This window comes from Chionomys nivalis, chromosome 22, assembly GCF_950005125.1.
Source record: "Chionomys nivalis chromosome 22, mChiNiv1.1, whole genome shotgun sequence".
NCBI classification, from domain to species: Eukaryota; Metazoa; Chordata; class Mammalia; order Rodentia; family Cricetidae; genus Chionomys; species Chionomys nivalis.
This window is the reverse complement of record NC_080107.1, coordinates 27,014,520-27,032,565: the sequence shown is the minus strand read 5'-3', so window position 1 is coordinate 27,032,565 and position 18,046 is coordinate 27,014,520. Positions and strand designations below refer to the sequence as shown.

At 42.9% G+C, this 18,046-nt stretch overlaps 1 protein-coding gene across 19 annotated transcripts in view; it reads right to left on the bottom strand.

Annotated features, from left to right (window-relative positions):
- Positions 1–18,046, bottom strand: part of Neb (nebulin) — a 186,466-nt gene that overhangs the window by 63,939 nt on the left and 104,481 nt on the right. For all 19 annotated transcript variants that reach the window (XM_057755442.1, XM_057755424.1, XM_057755423.1 and 16 more), the window contains 20 exons: positions 16,410–16,613; positions 15,252–15,356; positions 15,001–15,108; positions 14,190–14,501; positions 13,333–13,536; positions 12,448–12,552; positions 11,422–11,529; positions 9,978–10,289; positions 9,198–9,401; positions 8,510–8,614; positions 7,774–7,881; positions 6,589–6,900; positions 4,483–4,686; positions 4,015–4,119; positions 2,876–2,980; positions 2,463–2,774; positions 1,531–1,635; positions 912–1,010; positions 432–533; positions 190–297 (listed from right to left, as the gene is read on the bottom strand). In XM_057755442.1, coding sequence (XP_057611425.1) covers positions 190–297; positions 432–533; positions 912–1,010; positions 1,531–1,635; positions 2,463–2,774; positions 2,876–2,980; positions 4,015–4,119; positions 4,483–4,686; positions 6,589–6,900; positions 7,774–7,881; positions 8,510–8,614; positions 9,198–9,401; positions 9,978–10,289; positions 11,422–11,529; positions 12,448–12,552; positions 13,333–13,536; positions 14,190–14,501; positions 15,001–15,108; positions 15,252–15,356; positions 16,410–16,613 — 3,327 coding nt within the window. The remainder of the gene's footprint in view (positions 1–189; positions 298–431; positions 534–911; positions 1,011–1,530; positions 1,636–2,462; positions 2,775–2,875; positions 2,981–4,014; positions 4,120–4,482; positions 4,687–6,588; positions 6,901–7,773; positions 7,882–8,509; positions 8,615–9,197; positions 9,402–9,977; positions 10,290–11,421; positions 11,530–12,447; positions 12,553–13,332; positions 13,537–14,189; positions 14,502–15,000; positions 15,109–15,251; positions 15,357–16,409; positions 16,614–18,046) is intronic.

Sequence of the window (18,046 nt, the reverse complement as noted above, 5' to 3'; positions counted from 1 at the left end):
ACAAAACCAAGCCCCAAACCAAAGTATAAAGACCCAAAAGGGAGGCAGTATTTCAGCCCTCAATAAGCACAGCCAAGTCCACCAATCTCAGATGGGGCATCCTCAAGCTGACCTTCGTGTTTTACAACCTGTGTCCCTTTCTGGCAAGGTCCAGTTTCTGCGGGGTCCAGACATGTTGGGATAAATTACCTCACTCTGAACATCGCCGGAATGATGGGCATGGACAAACGGTACGGCATCTGGCGGCAGAATGTAGCCCGTGGCTTTCTGTTTCTCCCAGCCTTCCTTGTAGAGGTGCTAAAAGGCAAAGAGCCACCAGAGGGGCTAAATGAGTCATCCGAGGAGGATGACGTCATGTATGTAAATCTCCTATAGACCTGTTATAATTTTTTCTATCTCCAAGCACTAGGCCACTGCAAAAATCCCCCTACCTGGTCCAGGATGCGGGCAGCCTCTTGGGCAGTGTGCAGCAGCGGCGTTTCTGTAAGGGTGTACTTTGATTTGATGGCATTCCAATCTTTCCGGTATTTAATCTGAAAGTGGGAGGCATTTGGGTAAGTTACTTGATGTTAAGAAATCTCTCTGTTGTTGGACCCTAAGAGAGACGTGCACGGATCTAATCTACACGGAAAGCAGAAAAAGACAAGATCTCCTGAGTAAAATGGGGAGTGTGGGGATCATGGGAGAGGGTAGAAGGGGAGAGGGGAGGAAGGGAGGGGAGTGGAGAAAAATATCCAACTCAATAAAAACAAAAACAACCAACCAAACAAAAAAGAAATCTCTCTGTTGTCTAAGCATTGCTAGCATCGATAATTTGGGCGATGGGAATATAGCTCAATGATCGCAAGAGGCGGGGAGTCATGGCAACAGCCTCCGCAGGACTGTATGCTTTCACGGCAGTGCAAACTCACATCGTCTCGGATCTCAGTGCTCTGTTTTGCTGTCACGTAATCCACTCTGTCATCCACAGGAGTAAAGTTGAGACTTTCTATTTTGGTGCGGTATTTTTTCTGGGAGAAAAAGAGAAATATGTCAGTCGTGGTCCCTGGATGTGTGAGCTGAGAGACACTAAATTAAAGGTCCTTCTCTTGGAAATTTAGCACTATATTTTGTAAGCACCCATGCTGCCTTAGTATACTACCTATGACCTTTCGATATTGAGGTTTGAATTCAGGGCCTCGCAGACTTTAAAGCAGCAAAATGCTCACCTCCCAAGGTCTCATCATTATTTGTATCATGATATTCCATTTTTCCAACTGGAAGAACTTATCCCAACAATTGTACACTGCAATTGTTGACAACAGAAATTTCCCATTTGTGCTATCTCACGCCTGGGTGAGTGTGTTGGATGCTGTCAGGGACGCGGTCCCTAATGTGATAGCAATAGTACATTGCAGACAAAGTCTGGCTTAAATCTCAGCAATGGAAAACGGTTAAAAGGCTGACCTAAAGTGATTATATTTTGGCTCATGACTCTTGCTCATGTCCTAAGTAAATGGTGTAGAATGGCTGGGCAAAATCTTGGAGTACCTCACTGAAGATGTCTGCGGCATGTTTGGCGTGGTTGACAGAGACAGAATCGTTCGGCATCCACCCAATTCCACGTAACCATTCCAAGTCAGCCTTGTAAACAGCCTGTGAAAAGAACGGCAGAATTAATTTAACAAGTCTAATTCTTGGAGCCTATTGGTCTGATGAGGAAATACAATGTAAATAGTGTAAAAGCCACGAGAGATGCACTCAGGTAGCCAGGCAGGTAGAGTAGTAAAAGCAGCCGGGCCAGGTAGCAGCAGCTGGAGGATATTTTTTTTTCTACTGAATATGAACTACCCTCAATTCAGCTGCAGGGTACAGTTACCAAGTGGCAGCACCTGTATTGAGCTGCACGTTCAGAATTTAAGAGAAACAGGAAGTTTTAGACTTGCCAAAAAATTTCCCGAATTGAAATTTTGACAGCTTTTTTGAGATCTCTAAACAATTGCGTCAGTTGGAAAAGTGTTTATGTGCCTAGATCAGAGTATGAACTACCAACAGCTCATTTGTACAAACCTTTGCTAACTGCTGCAGACAATAGTTTTCCACAGTAATCCTCTGTTATCTCCTTCCTCCCCTCCAGCAGGATCTGACTGTGTAGCCCTTGTGCTAGACCAGGCTTGCCTTGAATTGGCAGCAACCCTCTTGCCTCTGACTCCTAAGTGCTGGGATTAGAGATGTGTGCTACCATGTACCTGATTTGCCAAAGCAGTTTTTTGGGATCTTCCATCAAGATTCATTTACACTGCCATTTATTTCTTTACGTGAAATTTATAGGTTTCCTGGCATTGCTAATTCTGATACCACACTGAGAGCCCTAGCTACTATCAAACTCGGGACCACGTAGAGACATGTAATTGTGACAAAGGCATGTTATGCCATGATCTGTCTGGGCGTTAAAGCAGAATGATACGGTACGGCCCACTCACGTCGCTCTGCAGCTCGTAGGCTTTCTTGGCCTGAATCACATCGTTCTGGTCAGGCATGCATGTCCACTCGTGCAGGTAATTGCGGTAATCAATGTCGCTGACCAGGGTCTGGCATTTTTTAGAATGCAGGATGGAAAGCATGTCCACGGGGCTCTGGAACTTGGTCTTCCACTTGGCCCACTGCAGCCTGTACTCACGCTCATTCTGAATCTTGCCAGCTATGAGGGCCCACCGGATCTTGTTGTCATCCCTGGCTGTGAGGGTGCCCACATAGTGTCCCTTCTGCTTCTCGTGGTCCAGCTTGTATTTATACTGCAGAGAAAACAGCAGAGCAGATGGGTCACGACGGGTCCTCGGACGCACACAGAGAATTTGTTGGGAAAGAACCCGGAAGGCATGGAAGGGTCACTTACATCACTGGCAATCTCCCTGGAGGCCTTGGCAGACTGGATAGGGATGGCGTCCAGCCGGACATCACAGCTCATCTTGACCTCATCCCACCCCTCACGGTAGAGTTTCTGAAGAGGACAAAAGGTACCAGAAGTTAAAAAAAAAAAAAAAAAAAAAAAAAAAAAAAGGTTTTCTCTACATCATTGTTCTGGAACATGTAGTAGTATCTAGAGTCAAAGACCTGGGCTTCTTTTTGTTCCCTCGCCTCATAGCCTCTCCCTGGTTGTCCGAGGCCTGTGTCAACCTCCCTTTCTCAGGGTCGGTGTAGACAGCACAAGGACAAGCTAGATTTTAATAGGCTGCTACCAAGTCTCCTTAGCTCAGCTTTGCTAGTGTGACCAGGACAGATGTTTTACATTTTTGAGCTTTTTCCTTTCCAATATGGCCTTTTCTCTCTTCTAGAACCAATGGTGCATATTGTTTAAGCACATCAGATCTCCGGATAAAGGACATTTGGATGTGACAGCTATCTTTTTTTGTTGTTATAACGAGAGATAAAATAGTAATTTATCACTCCCCTCCAAGGTCCTTATTTTCTATTTTAGAGTCAGATGGAGGAAACTATCATGAAAGGTCACAGCCAAGGACAGTTCAGAGTCATCACATGCACGAGAATGTCATATATCAAAAATGATGGCATTGGCTAGTGTATGTGTCTGAGACATATGTGTGTCACATACATTTTAAAGGCTACATTCTGTATTGTTCATGGCAGAAAGACGCAGTAATAACAGTAATTTAAACACATAATTTAAAAACCCCACCATTCAGCATAGGGACTCCATGACAGTTTCATAACTGTTGATGATATCACAATTTTAGGTGAATTGAGTATGAGTCTGCCATTACGATTTTTTCTAGCCCATGCGTTTCTTTATTCTTTCTTGTTCTTATTTCCCTCACCCTTGGTCCTGGCTCACTAGTAACCGGCTTGGTCACTAGGCCTTGGGGCCAGGGCTCTGCTCTGCTCCTCACTGTGGGCCAAGTGCTGGCAGCCAGGAGTACTCTCCCCTCGGCTACCCTGATTCTCCCTGGTCATGGGAATGTGCCTGCCAGCCGGGTGAATGTGCCTGCCAGCCGGGTGGCCGAGTGCGATACTTACATTGCTCACATTAAGAGCGTTCGCTCGAGCGAGGTTAATTTCAGGTGTGTCTGGCATTATATGGATGGAAGTTTTATCTTTGTCCCAAACTTCTCTGTATTTTGGCTATGGAAAGAACCAAAACAAACAAACACAGAAATCACTACAGTTTTTTGCTAGTTTCAGTGAACAACTTAGAACTTTTTTTTTTTTTTTTGGTCTGACCCAGAATCTTTTCACATTAAGGTAAAAGTTTTTATAATTTTTACCTTTAAGTTACTCAAATTTGGTCAGAATATTATATTAGTATTCATCATTAATATTTTAGGTTTTAAAAATAACCCAAGCCAAAACAATGCTATTATTCATGCTGCTTACATTTATCAATATTTATCCTAAAAAATAGGTGGCCAACATATCATTTCCTATTTTTGTTTGATTGCCATGTGTAGCTAGGATTTATTTAACGCATAGAAAACGCAGACTCACAATACTGATATTCTCGGCATTTGACTTAGCAAGGACGACTTCCGGTGTATCCACAATGCTTGTATACTTGAGCTTCACCACGGGGGTCCGGTAGACGCTGTCACACAGGATCTCCTGGGCATTTTTGACTCTCAGTACTTCAGGAGACCCTTCTGGCATCCAGCCAATGCCGCGCAGCCATTCCAAATCAGCCTTGTAGATGGCCTGTGGGAGAAGACCCAGCTGAGTAGATGCTACACTGTCTCTTTCCGATTGTGGCAATGAAATAGGGAGCCATTTTCTTTATGTCGGGTTTTCCTTTTCACAAGCAATAATGAAAAGAGCACTAGCCTGGCATTGTCCACCTACACAGCCGTGTTGGGTTTCAGTTGTGCCGGGGACCTACACTGAAGTGCCTATGTACGGGTGGAAGCAGCCCTCCACTTGGGTGTATGCAGGGATGATTTGTGATGGGTATCTAGCTAATCAAAGCCATAAAAATGGCTCTCTACATAACCAGAACGACCTTCACAAAGTTCTCTGTTCAAACCTGGAACCACGGAGTCTCCATCATGTACAGCCTACAGGTTTCAAGATGAAGACTGAAGACTTCAGCATGGACTCTGGACTGGTACTAGCTGGCACCTTCCCTTCCAGCCTCCTCCCATGCCTTCCCCGTGTCCTGATGACACGGCTGTCCCTGAGTGTCCCCTTCACCTTCAGAAGCCACCAGCACTTCTTCCAAGGAAAGTCCCGCTTCTCTTTCCACAGTGCCACAGAGCACACTTCCCCCGCCCTTCCGTTTCCACTGGCACTTTTCTCTAACATGCATTTCTGCATTACTGTGAACTTCCTCAAACCTAGAGCCACACCCCTTGCTTTTCCTTCACATCTTTTGTGCTAATACAATGCCTGGCACATGGCAGATTTAATAAGTATTTTGAGAGGGATAATTAAAAATTCAAAAACCAACTGCACAATTTTGGCACTAACTGAGTTTTCTTTATCTAAGAGAGTCCCTCTCTTCCAACTGGGATCTGGCGTATTCCTGATTATCACACCACATATAAAAGATAAGCGCATAAAACTGTTCTATTGTTAAAACACCAGCAATTAATATAAAAAGCCATTGCTTAGAAATGATATTTTAATAGCTAGTTATGGGACACAAACGTCAAGCTAAAATGGAAACAAGAGAATGGAAATACTAGAAAAATCTCAAAAGAAAAATCTTAAAATAAGTCAGCTTCAAAATTCACAATTTCCTTGCTCGTTTTTAAAGACTGATTTAAATACACGACTCAGTATACCAATGCAGTTTATTCTAAAACTAGCCTGTCCCTGCCACCAGGCGACCTAAGTCATCTATAGGCATACTACAATAATTCATTCAACATTTAATAAGCACCTCTTGAAGAATAAGGAAACCAAGTTCAGAAAATTAAAAGAAGATATCCATTGTACACAAGAAATGCATAACCTTGGACTGCAAAGATGAGGCAGTGGTTAAGAGCACTGGCTGCTCCTCCAGAGGTCCCTGGTTCAATTCCAGCACCTGCATCTGCATGGAGGTTCACAACTGTGTGTAACAAGAGTTCCCGTGTCTCTGTGGGCACCAGGCACATACATCGTGTGCCGACATATATGCAGGTAAAATATCCATACGCATAAAATAAATAATTTAAAAAGAAACACATAATCCGTCATTTTTGAAAAATTGAATTGGCATAGAGTATGAATAAATCTAAAAATATCTTGGCTAAGATAAACACCCCGATGCTAAGAACATTCCATTCAGAAAAATAGGTGAGTTTAGAGCATGTCCCTCATCTATAAATTAATTCCATCTCTATCAGTCTTCAATATACAGCTGAAGGGCCATGGCTATCCTAACACTGAACAAACCGTAAGTGTTAAAGACCTCAGTAAATCTCCAGGAAAATTCCGATAGCACCTTATCAATGAAAATTAGAACTTCCTGAACAAATCTGGCCATAGCAGAGTCATTAAAAAAAATCTGGCAAAATAGTAAAGGGACGTGCTCACATGGGAGAGCTGGGCTTCCTAGGATGCTCACAAGAGCCAGCATGCCGAGCTGTGGAGGGCGTTCTTCCCAGGGATACTTACGTCACTCTGCAGATCGTAAGCTTTCCTGGCTTGGATCACATCGTTCTGGTCTGGAAAGCAAGACCACTGGTGCAGGTACTGCCGATAATCCACGTTGCTTGCTAATGCCTGGCCCTCTTTGGCAGCATTGATGGAGACCATGTCCACTGGGATGGAGATCTTGGCCTTGTGGTCGTTGTAGGCTTTTTTGTACAGCCGGTCATTTTGCATCTTTAACACGTTTGCTGCCCAAACCAGTTTCGGGTCTTCCTTGGCACTGGGGCATCCAATGTAATGGCCTTTCTGCTTCTCATAAGCTGTCTTGTACAGATACTGGGGAACGTGGGCACAAGAAGGAAGATAAGGTTTTTCTTTAAGCATGTTATTCCTAAAGACAGCATTTTCCCATGGACAATATCCCCACCTTCCTTGCACCACTTTTATTCTGGACACTATTTTTTCTCTAAGTTCATGCTGTAATTTTTTTTTGCACTTTTTGTCACGATATTTTTCTTTCTAAGAACATTATGTCTGGAAACACTGTGGGCACCCTGAAAATAAGACCCATCGCCTGGACGTCTGCCTCGTCAGCGTCTCCCAGACTGCAGTCACTGCTTGCTACCTTCAGATGCTTTAGCATAAACAACCACAACCCTATACTCCCTATCATGTTAATTAATTGCTTGGAGTTATTTTGAAATTTTAAACTTATATATAAATAAATGCATAAGTAGAGGGTAATCAACATCTGTTACATTACAATGAATTGTGGTTCGTTTTAAATTAAAATTACTTTTTAAACTAAATTTACATTTTTAACTAAAATTAAAATTTTACAATTAAGAAAACTTGTCCCTGTGCTTCCGAAAACTATCTAAGGAACCAAGAATAGTATATGTGTCACACTTCAGGGTGATAGCAACATTTTCCATGTTCATTAAACCAACAAACTGTGTTCTTGTAAATCAACTGATGTTAAGATTTTTTGGGGGGAGGGGAGAAAAAGTTTGTGCACAAATATAGGAATTGTAGAACTAAGAGCAGGCAATGAATCTTCTCAAATCACTGGACAAGTTGTTCTGGAATTTGGAATTTTAAAATAATACACTCGGAAAATTACTGGCATTCTACTCTAATTCTTGAGGAATTAAGTCACCTCCCCATGTGTCTAGGACTCAGTGTTTGTGAACAAGGAAGAGCTCTTACATCACTGGCAATATCCCGAGAAGCCTTGGCATGCTGGATCCCAATGGCATCTGCACGTATATCATAACCCGTCATCTTGACATCGTCCCAAGCCTTCTGATACTGTTTCTGCAAATGGGGAGTGCAATGCCACAATAAGTTTGAAGAGGGAGCTGCTGAGTTAGCATTAAGATCAAGAACAACTCTTGTACACACTTTCGACAGTGACAATAAAATACTGTGTTACTGATTGTAAAAGATGAACTGTTGCGAACACTTCTGCTGAACATAAATCTTCTCAGGATTTACATGACAGACTAGTCTCACACGCAATTTGACTTCCAGCACATTTCAAGGTGCGCAGTAAAGGAATCTCCAATATTGTGTGTATGTGTGTGTGTGTATGAGTGTGTGTCAGAAATTTCAGAGACAGAAAGCCATATAAAAATCACAAAACTATAAATTGGTGGGCTTTTAAGATTAAAAACAATGATGGCTCACTGAAAAGGAAAACCAAGCCATATGCTACAAATACGTTTAAGTTACATTTTACTTTTTTTTTTTGAGAAACCATTGCCTTTCCCATTCCAACAAGGATATATCTCTACACTATAAAAAGCAGAGAGAGACATACAAATTCCTAGTGTCTTAAAGACTTGAAATAAAAGGGCTGTGCTTTTGGCACAGTTTTCACTGAGGACAGTAAAGGAAGGTGTAGACGAGAGTGCTCTGTGAAGCAAATACCACGACATCTTACATTGCTAATCTGGATGGCATTGAGTTTGGACTGCAACATCACTGGCGTGTCAGCCGGCACGTTCACGTTCGCCTTCTCTTTGTCCCAGGCATCGCGATACAGTGGCTGGTGGATGGGAAGAGCACAGCAGATTATGGAGTCCCTTACCACACGAGTGTGTGTGTGTGTACATATATACTGCATTTTATTTACAAATACTAAATAATTTCATGAATAATCTGTGTATGATACAATATAGATTTAAGTATGCTAGTAAAAACTCTTGCCCAATCCCACATCTAATTATGTGACCCTTCAGTCTATATGATAGGCAATTCTGATACTAGACAATGCTAATTAAGACTTTGCTTTCTTAGCCAAAATAACTGTTGTGATGCCTAAAGATGGGATTGTTCCAGGACTTCTCAGTCTACATCATCATTGAGTAGCCATGCATAAGTGACAGTTCTGTGGTTATAGTACTAAATAGCATTTTAGTTTGCAACTTTAGATGCAATTAAAATGTGCAGAGTTTGGACTCAGTTGTTTTGACCCAAGATGTGTCGATTACAGAGATGGCTGACTGGCTGAAGATGTGGACTCAGCTGTGCCCCAGATCTTACTTCCTGTGATAGTGGCAATTTGAAGTTCACCATCTGAATTCCCCTCGACTGAGAGTTCTCCTGGACACAGAACCACACCAGCTTACCTGACTGATCTGCACAGCGTTGGTCTTCGCCAGGATCACTTCTGGGGTGTCGACAATGCTAGTGAATTTGTAGGCCTCAGGCCCTATACGATACAACCTCTCGTTCAGAAGATTCTGAGCATTCTTCACTCGTACGACGTCCACAGAACCCTCTGTCAACCATCCGATACCCTTCATCCATTCCAGGTCTGACTTGTACACATTCTACACAGGGGGGAAACACACAGTGAGAAGACTCAGGTTAGCCAGTAGAATCCGATACTTGAACACCGCACAGAACCCCTCTGTAAGTCAGCCAAAGGGCATTCAGATTAAACGTGAATCTTTGCGTGTTTTATCTCTGGCACCTGTCTCTAGAAGAAGCTCATGGTCTCTCTTGAACCACTGGGAATAGAAGCTATAGGAATATTAGGGAAGGAGCCCTTTATAAAATATCTCTATAGTATTTTCTACATGTGTCAATTGAATTAAACCAACATTTCCTTATGTCTCTATCTGTTTCTGAAATTTAGATAGCTGATCATGCAAAGATCAGAACAGTGGAACCAATATTTTCTACTGAATTACACAGAACAAGACTGATTATTTTATCTTGGTGAATAGGATGTTGCTACCATCAACAAGAATCCTTCACAAGACAGGAGATGTCAGGACAGCTCCTACTGTTACCCTGGATTGTCCAGAATGCCTTAGAAGATTACTGTCTAAAGGATGTCTCTAGAGCGTACACTACACTTAGACCCGCACACACCATCTCCCTGGAGACAAAGACATACGCACATCACTCTGCAGCTCGTAGGCTTTCTTAGCCTGGATCACGTCGTTCTGATCCGGCAGACAAGTCCACTGGTGCAGGTAATTACGGTAATCAACGTCGCTGACCAGTACTTGGCATTTCTTGGCTTGAACGATTGACATCATGTCCAAGGGTGTGTTGTAAATCCCTTTAGACTTCTCATAGGCTTTCTTGTATTCCCTGTCACTCTGGATCTTGGCAGCATGTATAGACCATACCAACTTGGGGTCATCTTGCAGGCTGCGGAAACCCACATGGTGGCCCAGTTGCTTTCTGTAACCTTCTTTGTATTTGTACTAATATTGCGGGGAAAGAAAGAGAAAAAGACATAAAATATTGATATATTTCCTTTAAGTTATTTCAGAATCTTAATTTTAATGCAAATTGGCTCAATACTGAAAGCCGTTATCTGCTCGAGTCTAAAGAAATCAGGAATATTTTAGGCAGACTATTTTAATCAGGAAGAAAATACGTAATTAGAATAACATACAAATCTAAAATTTCTGAGCAATAACTATTAAGACAAGAGCTTCAGATCTGTGAGGTTCATCCACACTAAAATAATGTTTTTAAATTAAAAAATAATCACACAGTGGCAGGTATAATAAAATAGTTAATTCTCATAGTGTTTCAGTGAGGCAGGTCCTATACCGTCCTATAATTCAGAAGAAGACGGCACAGTAATGAGGTTGCTAGGTAGGCGAAGGGTTCAGACAGACAGACCCGAGGGCACTGAAGGGGTCTCAGGTATGGAAGAGTCATAGGCACGGTTTTAGAGACTAGAAAAATATACGTTTTTCATAAAGCAAGGTCACTGGTTTCAAACAGGAAATGACAATAGGCCTGTGGACAATGGCCTCCATCTGATAAGCTTTGGAGGGGATGGTGCCCTTTGGGGCAACCTGGAAGTATTTGGATCAAACAGAGAGAGAATTGGGATTAAGCTGTAGGTAAGGGGAGAAAATGAGGGCCGAGGAGGAGGAAGCAGCTATGGGTACAGATGAGGCAAGGAGAGGAAGCAGAGAAAGGAAGGCGTATTTGAGGCTTGGAGCTGGGAGTAGGGGATGGCTTGGACCATGTTACTGCTTGTGAACTTTGGATTAGTAGGAAGTGAAATTGAAAATGTAGCTGAAATATTATATATAAGCCTCTAGCATAAAATATTTGATAAAAATGTGATTTCAGCCTGAAGAGTTGTACCGAATGACAACTGGAGAATGCCAGAAATATTTGGGGATATAATGACAGGGTATTGGTTCCTACATTTTCACCCAAAAATTTAAAAGCAGTTTCATATTTCATTGTTACTGATAAACAATATACAACACAAAATGCAGCTGTTTGCATGGGTTAAAGAAAGGAAACAGGGTTACTGAAGTAGTCCATTTGTTTATGGGGGAGAAAAATCCCAGAGCAGAAGGAAGTTACCTCACTGGCGATTTCTCTGGAGGCTTTGGCATGCTTGATTTCAATGGCATCCGCTCGTAAGTCATAGCCTTTCTGCTTGGCTTCATCCCAGTCTTTTTGATAGAGTTTCTAGAGAGCCAGAGCACAGGTTTGTTTGGAAAATGAAGACAGACTAGTAGCAGGCATAGCAGATATCATAATTCATAATGTAAAGGCAGTGCAAGAAAAACATGCGTCGCTGAGTCCCTTTGCTGCTGGATGCTTGCTTTGTAGCAGGAATACCTCTGATGTAAAATTTAAAGCTAAGCATCTAGTGGTACCAATGGCGGAATATTTACTTTCACCCCAACATGGTGTGCATTTGAAAACCTCCCTCTTCCCCAGTATGTGGAGACTTCAGACTGGACAGTGAAACCAAGGATGCTTCATTAAGGTCCGTGAAGACCTCCTAAGGTTTACCTTTAATTTTGTTCTTTAACTCAGAGTATTCTTTTGAAGGAATGTGATATTAACTCACGATCTTTGAATGTAATTAAAATTTTACTTTGCCTATCACTTGACTTTGGAATGTCAAACAAGAAGATCTCATCAGAAGACCTAAGATGGCAGTAGGCACTGTTGGGCATGGAAGCACTTGACTAGGGTTTTATTATTTCAGGAATACATGAGGAACGAAGGCACAGTCGTTGACCATGGGGAGAACACCTTTCAAGGACAAAGAGAGAACACCTACAGTCTAGACGCTCAGCCATGCATTTGTGCAATGTTTCTCTTTGCTTGTTCTTCAAGACAGGGATTCTCTGTGTAGCTTTGGTTGTCCTGGAACTCACTCTGTAGACTAGGCTGGCCTCAAACTCAGAGATCTGCCTGTCTCTGTCTCCCAAGTGCTGGGATTAAAGGTGTGATATAACCCAGATACGATAACCTCTTAAAAGACAGAACTTCTATCCACGGAAGCTAAAGAAAAAGAAATTAGCACCAACAGAATGGGCACTACTCATTAGCAAGAGGATAGGGGCTTTTCCCACACCACGGTATTTCTCTTACATTGCTAATCTGCAAGGCATTGATCTGAGCCTGCAGCATGGCTGGAGTGTCCAGGGGAATGCTGATATTGGTTTTGTCTTTATTCCAGGCTTCCTGATACAGCCTCTGAGGACAAAAGGAAACATCACGTCAGCTCAGCAACAGAGAATGGACAGCCGAAACATTAAGTCTTAGCAACAACTTTATCTAAAAAAGCAAATGTTTCTGTATGTGCTTAGAATGGCAAATTTGAGGCTCAACTGAGCAGGCACTAGTATTCAGACAGATCCTGAAAATATTCAGGAGACTACAAATAACACAGTGAGCTCTCCATTGTGTGGATGGGCCTCATCCATCAGTTGAAGGTTGTTAAACTCTCATCTTCCCCATCCAGAAGGAATTCTGTAAGAAACCACCCACAACATTGAGCTGCGATTGTCCCCTGGGTCTCTAACCTTCTAATCTGTTCTGCAGATTCTAAAATTGCCAGCCTGCATAACCACATGAGCCAGTTTCTTAAGACTGCAATCTCTTTCTACATATACATCTTTAGAAAGGTCACACTGGATCTGTTTCTCTGCCAACTCTTGCCTCGTGCAATGCCACACTACTAGGTAGTATTATGTCCTGTGCCTTGGTACTAGTAAGAGTAAAATACTCATTTCCTGGAATTACTGTGGAGTGACATCTTTCAGTTTAGCGCTTCAAAGTCCCTGTGAGAAGGGAAAGACACGTTCTCCCTATCAGAGTGCTATTTCCAATGTGGCTGCATTAAGTTAGTTAAGAGACCCTCAGGTCTGCACGCTCATTGGAAATCTTTGAAGAAAACAGTCTGGTTCAGCTTTACTTGTCTTTACCTGAACACTATCCAGAAACACAAAAGCTTAATAGATGGGTGACTCGTACCTCGCTCATTTGAAGAGAATTGGCTTTTGCTAGGACAACTTCGGGAGTGTCCACAATGGAGGTGAACTTCAGGGCCTCTGGTCGTGTCCTGTACAGTCTTTCGTTCACGAGGTCCTGAGCGCCCTTCACTCTGGTCATTTCTACGGAGCCCTCTGGTATCCAGCCAATCCCACGCAGCCACTCCAGGTCTGCTTTATACACACTCTGCCAAGATGTCAGACCACAGTGTTGCGAATGTTAGACATGCCCTCTAGTAGCTGAAAACCCAAGGGTTTGAGGAGATGGGCGGAGGAGCATGGGGGATATTGGTAGTACACGAGAAAGAGCTGTGTTCTCAGAGGATGCAGGGGTTTTAATACTGATGACAAAAGTAATTGGTGGAAACACAGTTACTTCTACTATCCATTAATATAGCAGTATTTATGAATCCCACAATATGCTTATTTGAAATGTTAAAACAATTACGTAACTAGGGAAGGTTTAAAAGAAACCTGTGTTGACTCTCACTCCATTTTAACCCCGTGACAAATAACTCACATCCTGTTTAGCATTTTGGAAGTGGTGATAATCATTTTAAAACGTTCAGATTTACTATATCTGTTATTATGATGTATTGATTTGCCAGAAATTACAAATGGCATAAAGATAGTTCAGAAATAAAAGACATGGCCCTCAGTAGAGCTTTCATCTCTGCATTTTGCTTGCCATTTTTTTTTTTTATTAAACACTATGAATGATACCTCCCCTCCTCCCCTCCCCGGGCTATTCACAGCCTACAGATCTATACCCACAGGCTCCGACTGAACAACTAGCAAACATCCCTGCCTCCCCTTCCTCCCCAAGCTCATGCTACATACATCGCTCTGCAGCTCATAGGCCTTCTTGGCTTGAATGATGTCGTTCTGATCAGGCAAACACGTCCACTGGTGCAGGTAGTTCCTGTAGTCCACGTCGCTGACCAGGGTCTGGCACTTCTTGGCCAGCACCACGCCCAGCATGTCCACAGGGCTGCTGAACTTGGTCTTCCACTTCTGGAATTCCTTCTTGTACTCCCTGTCACTGTGGATCTTCCCTGCGTGCATGGCACACATGATCCTGGGATCGTCTTCCACGCTCTGGGCGCCGATGTGGTGGCCTTTCTGCTTTTCATAGGCTTCCTTGTATTTGTACTAAAACGCCAGAAACCAATTCAAGAAAAACCAGGTTTAGATCACGTGGTATGCACAAGAATTTCAGATCTCAACTTTCTAACATCTCAGTATAATTTTTATGCTCCTCTGCTATTGTGCAAATAGCTGGGCTGGAGAGCTGGTTCGGTGGTTAACGGTACTGGCTGCTCTTCCAGAGGATGAGATGCTATTTCCAGCTCACAACCTATACAGTTCTGGAGGATCACATGCCCTCTTCCAGCTTCCTTGAGCCACCCATACAGTGCACAGACGTACATGTAGGCAAACACACACCTAAAATAGAATAAGTTAAATTTAAAAGAGTGTAATGATTAATATATCCTCATTTTGAGAATTTTCCTTGCAGCCACTTTAATTCCAAAATGTATTCTCTGCAAAATGAATGGGAGGGTACTATCTGGAGAAATGCACAAAGAAGCAATTGCAGAATGCTCGGCACTATGGGAAAAAGCACAGGATCTAAAGGGAAGGCACTCACATCGCTGGCAATATCCCTGGAGGCCTTGGCACTCTTGATGGAAATAGCATCCTCTCTCAGGTCATAGTCCTTCATCTTCGATTCATCCCAGCCTTTGGTGTATAGTTTCTAGGTAGAAGGCAAAACACAACAGAGAATGGAACTGTTTTAGAAACCCAACCAGGCCACTCCCAAAGAAGGCATCGTTGAAAAGGAAAAACATTTTAATGGCTTCTACAGAGACGTAAACACCACCCGAGGGCCCCTCTTACCTGGCTGATATTGGCAGAATTGCTCTTGGCCAGCAGGATTTCAGGGGTGTCTGGCATGACATGGATGGAGGCTTTGTCGGCATCCCAAGCTTCCGTGTATAAATGCTGTGGAGAAGGAGAGTAAAGCCTTCTGCTGAACCCAGTCACGTTAGTTCCCCTCGACCGTAACCTGTTTTTACTACGAATACAGCCTTCTAAAGGAAGTAAACAGTAAAACATGGCAACACGGAGACAACTGGGCATGGCCTGAGTGCTCCTATAAACCAATATGATGGCTGAACTGTGAATCCTTTTCACCCACTGAACCCTGAGCTTCCTCTTAGAACTCCTGGAGAGCACTTGGTTACATAGCAGAGGTCGTACACAGAGAAGTCAGCCTACGGGCGAAGCTCAACCCAACTTGTTGGAAGCTGAGTGTCCCTGAGAATGAAGCGTGCGGTTCCTACTGCTCTTGTCTAAAGGTCACAGTAGCTTCTCTCTGCCTCTTTCTCTGTCCTCCTTTGTGATTGTTCTTGGTGTAAACTGGTCACTGGAGTTTTATTCTGCAAGCTCTCTCCTAGATGTATTTCTAATTCTCTTCTGAGAACTCACTCTCACAACAGAAGAAGCGAAAGATACCCAGGCAGGGTTAGAACTCCTCTCAGTTCGACTCAACCTGGAATGCACATGCACCCACTAAGGAGCTACTGGTTTGATAAAAGATGAACAGACAGATGGGACTCTGAGGAAAACATTCTTCTCTCTTGTGTGATAACAATACCAGCTCGGTTTCTAAAGGGGATTCTCACAGCCTAAGTCAGCGGAACAAAAGAGGCAGATAGGCTGTGGCATGAACCACGGACCAAGAGAACCAGGGGCCTACGTCTGCCCCACCTGGGCCAATGTTTCATGTAGAGGCAGGTCGCAGCTGAGGGGGCATGTGCACTGGTGCAGGGAGATGATCTCCAGGCTCAGCTTTCACGTGCACCCATGGTTAGAGGGCACAGTTGGAGAAAAGCACCAGAAGTTAGCTAGAATTCCTGCAGTCCTTCTACAGGAGGCTGCAGAAGTGGGTTCTCTCCTGATTGTTGTTCCCTGGCTCACCCCGCCATTCCCTGCCTCATGGTTCAAGTCCACGGCAGGCCTGAGTGGACAGGCAGACAGCTGCTAACGGCTCACCTTGCTCATTGTGATGGCATTATTTTTCGCCAGGACGATTTCCGGGGTGTCGGTGATACAAGTGAACTTGAGCTGGTCTGCAGGCTGGCGATACTTCCTGTCACTCAAGATTTCGCCGGCTCTCTTCACCTTCTCGACCTCGACGGAGCCAATGGGAACCCATCCGATGCCTCTCAGCCACTCAAGATCAGCTTTGTAGACAGCCTAGAAACCAAAGTGTTAAGCATTGAGACGTCGCCTCGTCATCCTGGCGTCTGACTGACTGAACACATACAAAATAACTACTGAACTGTAGCTGTGTACAATTTCAGGAAGAACCATCTTTGTTTAAAAACGCTTATCAAATACCATGTCCCTAGAGTTGGCTGTTGTTCACCGCATTTTTTTTTTTTTTTTTTTTTGGTTTTTCGAGACAGGGTTTCTCTGTGGTTTTGGAGCCTATCCTGGAACTAGCTCTTGTAGACCAGGCTGGTCTCGAACTCACAGAGATCCGCCTGCCTCTGCCTCCCAAGTGCTGGGATTAAAGGCGTGCGCCACTACCGCCCGGCTGTTCACCGCATTTCTGAGACCCATCAAATCTCTTCAACATTTGATTTCAGTGGAACAAAACATTAGGGACATTACTGCCTGGCTTCTAGGGAAAGGTGCTTGCCGTCTGGTGTGATGCTCACAGCTCTTCACGTGGGAATAATTCTCCTGGAACACAGTGGGCTCCTATGCTGTTTGGCAGCAGCCTTCTCAGATAGTTATGACAGACACAGGGTGAATACTACCAACTGAGCACTTGTGAATGCGAATAAAAGTAGCACTCTCACACGGCTTTGTATGTGTGTGCTTCTAGATCCTGTTTTTCCTTGTGCTTATTCTAAGTCTTTTATGACTTGTCTTGGAATTCATTTTTTTTTCCATTGGATTTAAATAATCAGCTCTAAGAGAACACTTCTTCTAAGGGAAACATTTTATTTTTATGGTTTTTGAAGAACTTTTTTTCCCTGTAATTTTGCAATACCATTACTTTCATAATCTTTCAAAAGCAACTATTTAGTCAGAGCCCAATCAAAACAAGTTACTGAACTAACAAGGGGGTGTCTGGGAGGTCACAGGGTGTCAACTGCTGACAAAAGTGTCCCTTGTAGTTTTAGGTCACTACAATATTTCAGTTTCCTAGAAATTGGCCAAAATGTTCATGTCTCATTCCTAAACATTCATTCACAAATTATTACTGACATTTCCTATAAGAAAATTGCATCCAAGAAAGGATGCCGCCATCAGTCCAATTGGGAAATTAGTTTGCTTTAAATCAGGACTCCTTAACCTGACATCAGTGAACTTGGACATAACTAAATCTAACATCCATATTTTTATTAACATTTAACTGAAACATAGCATTCAAACAAGTATAACTATACAGTACTATTAATACTACATGTGTCTTAGGAATATGTGCTATGGACACTTGTGTTATTGCAGATGTTACAGACTTCTTAAAATATTTATTCCTTTCACTTTTCTTTGGAATTAGTTATTATACTTAGAACTAGTTATTATAAGGTAGGGCTGTAACTATTGAATGTGTTAATAAATAAGTACACATATGATCATATCTCAGTTTTGGTTGAATATTTTCATAATTGTTC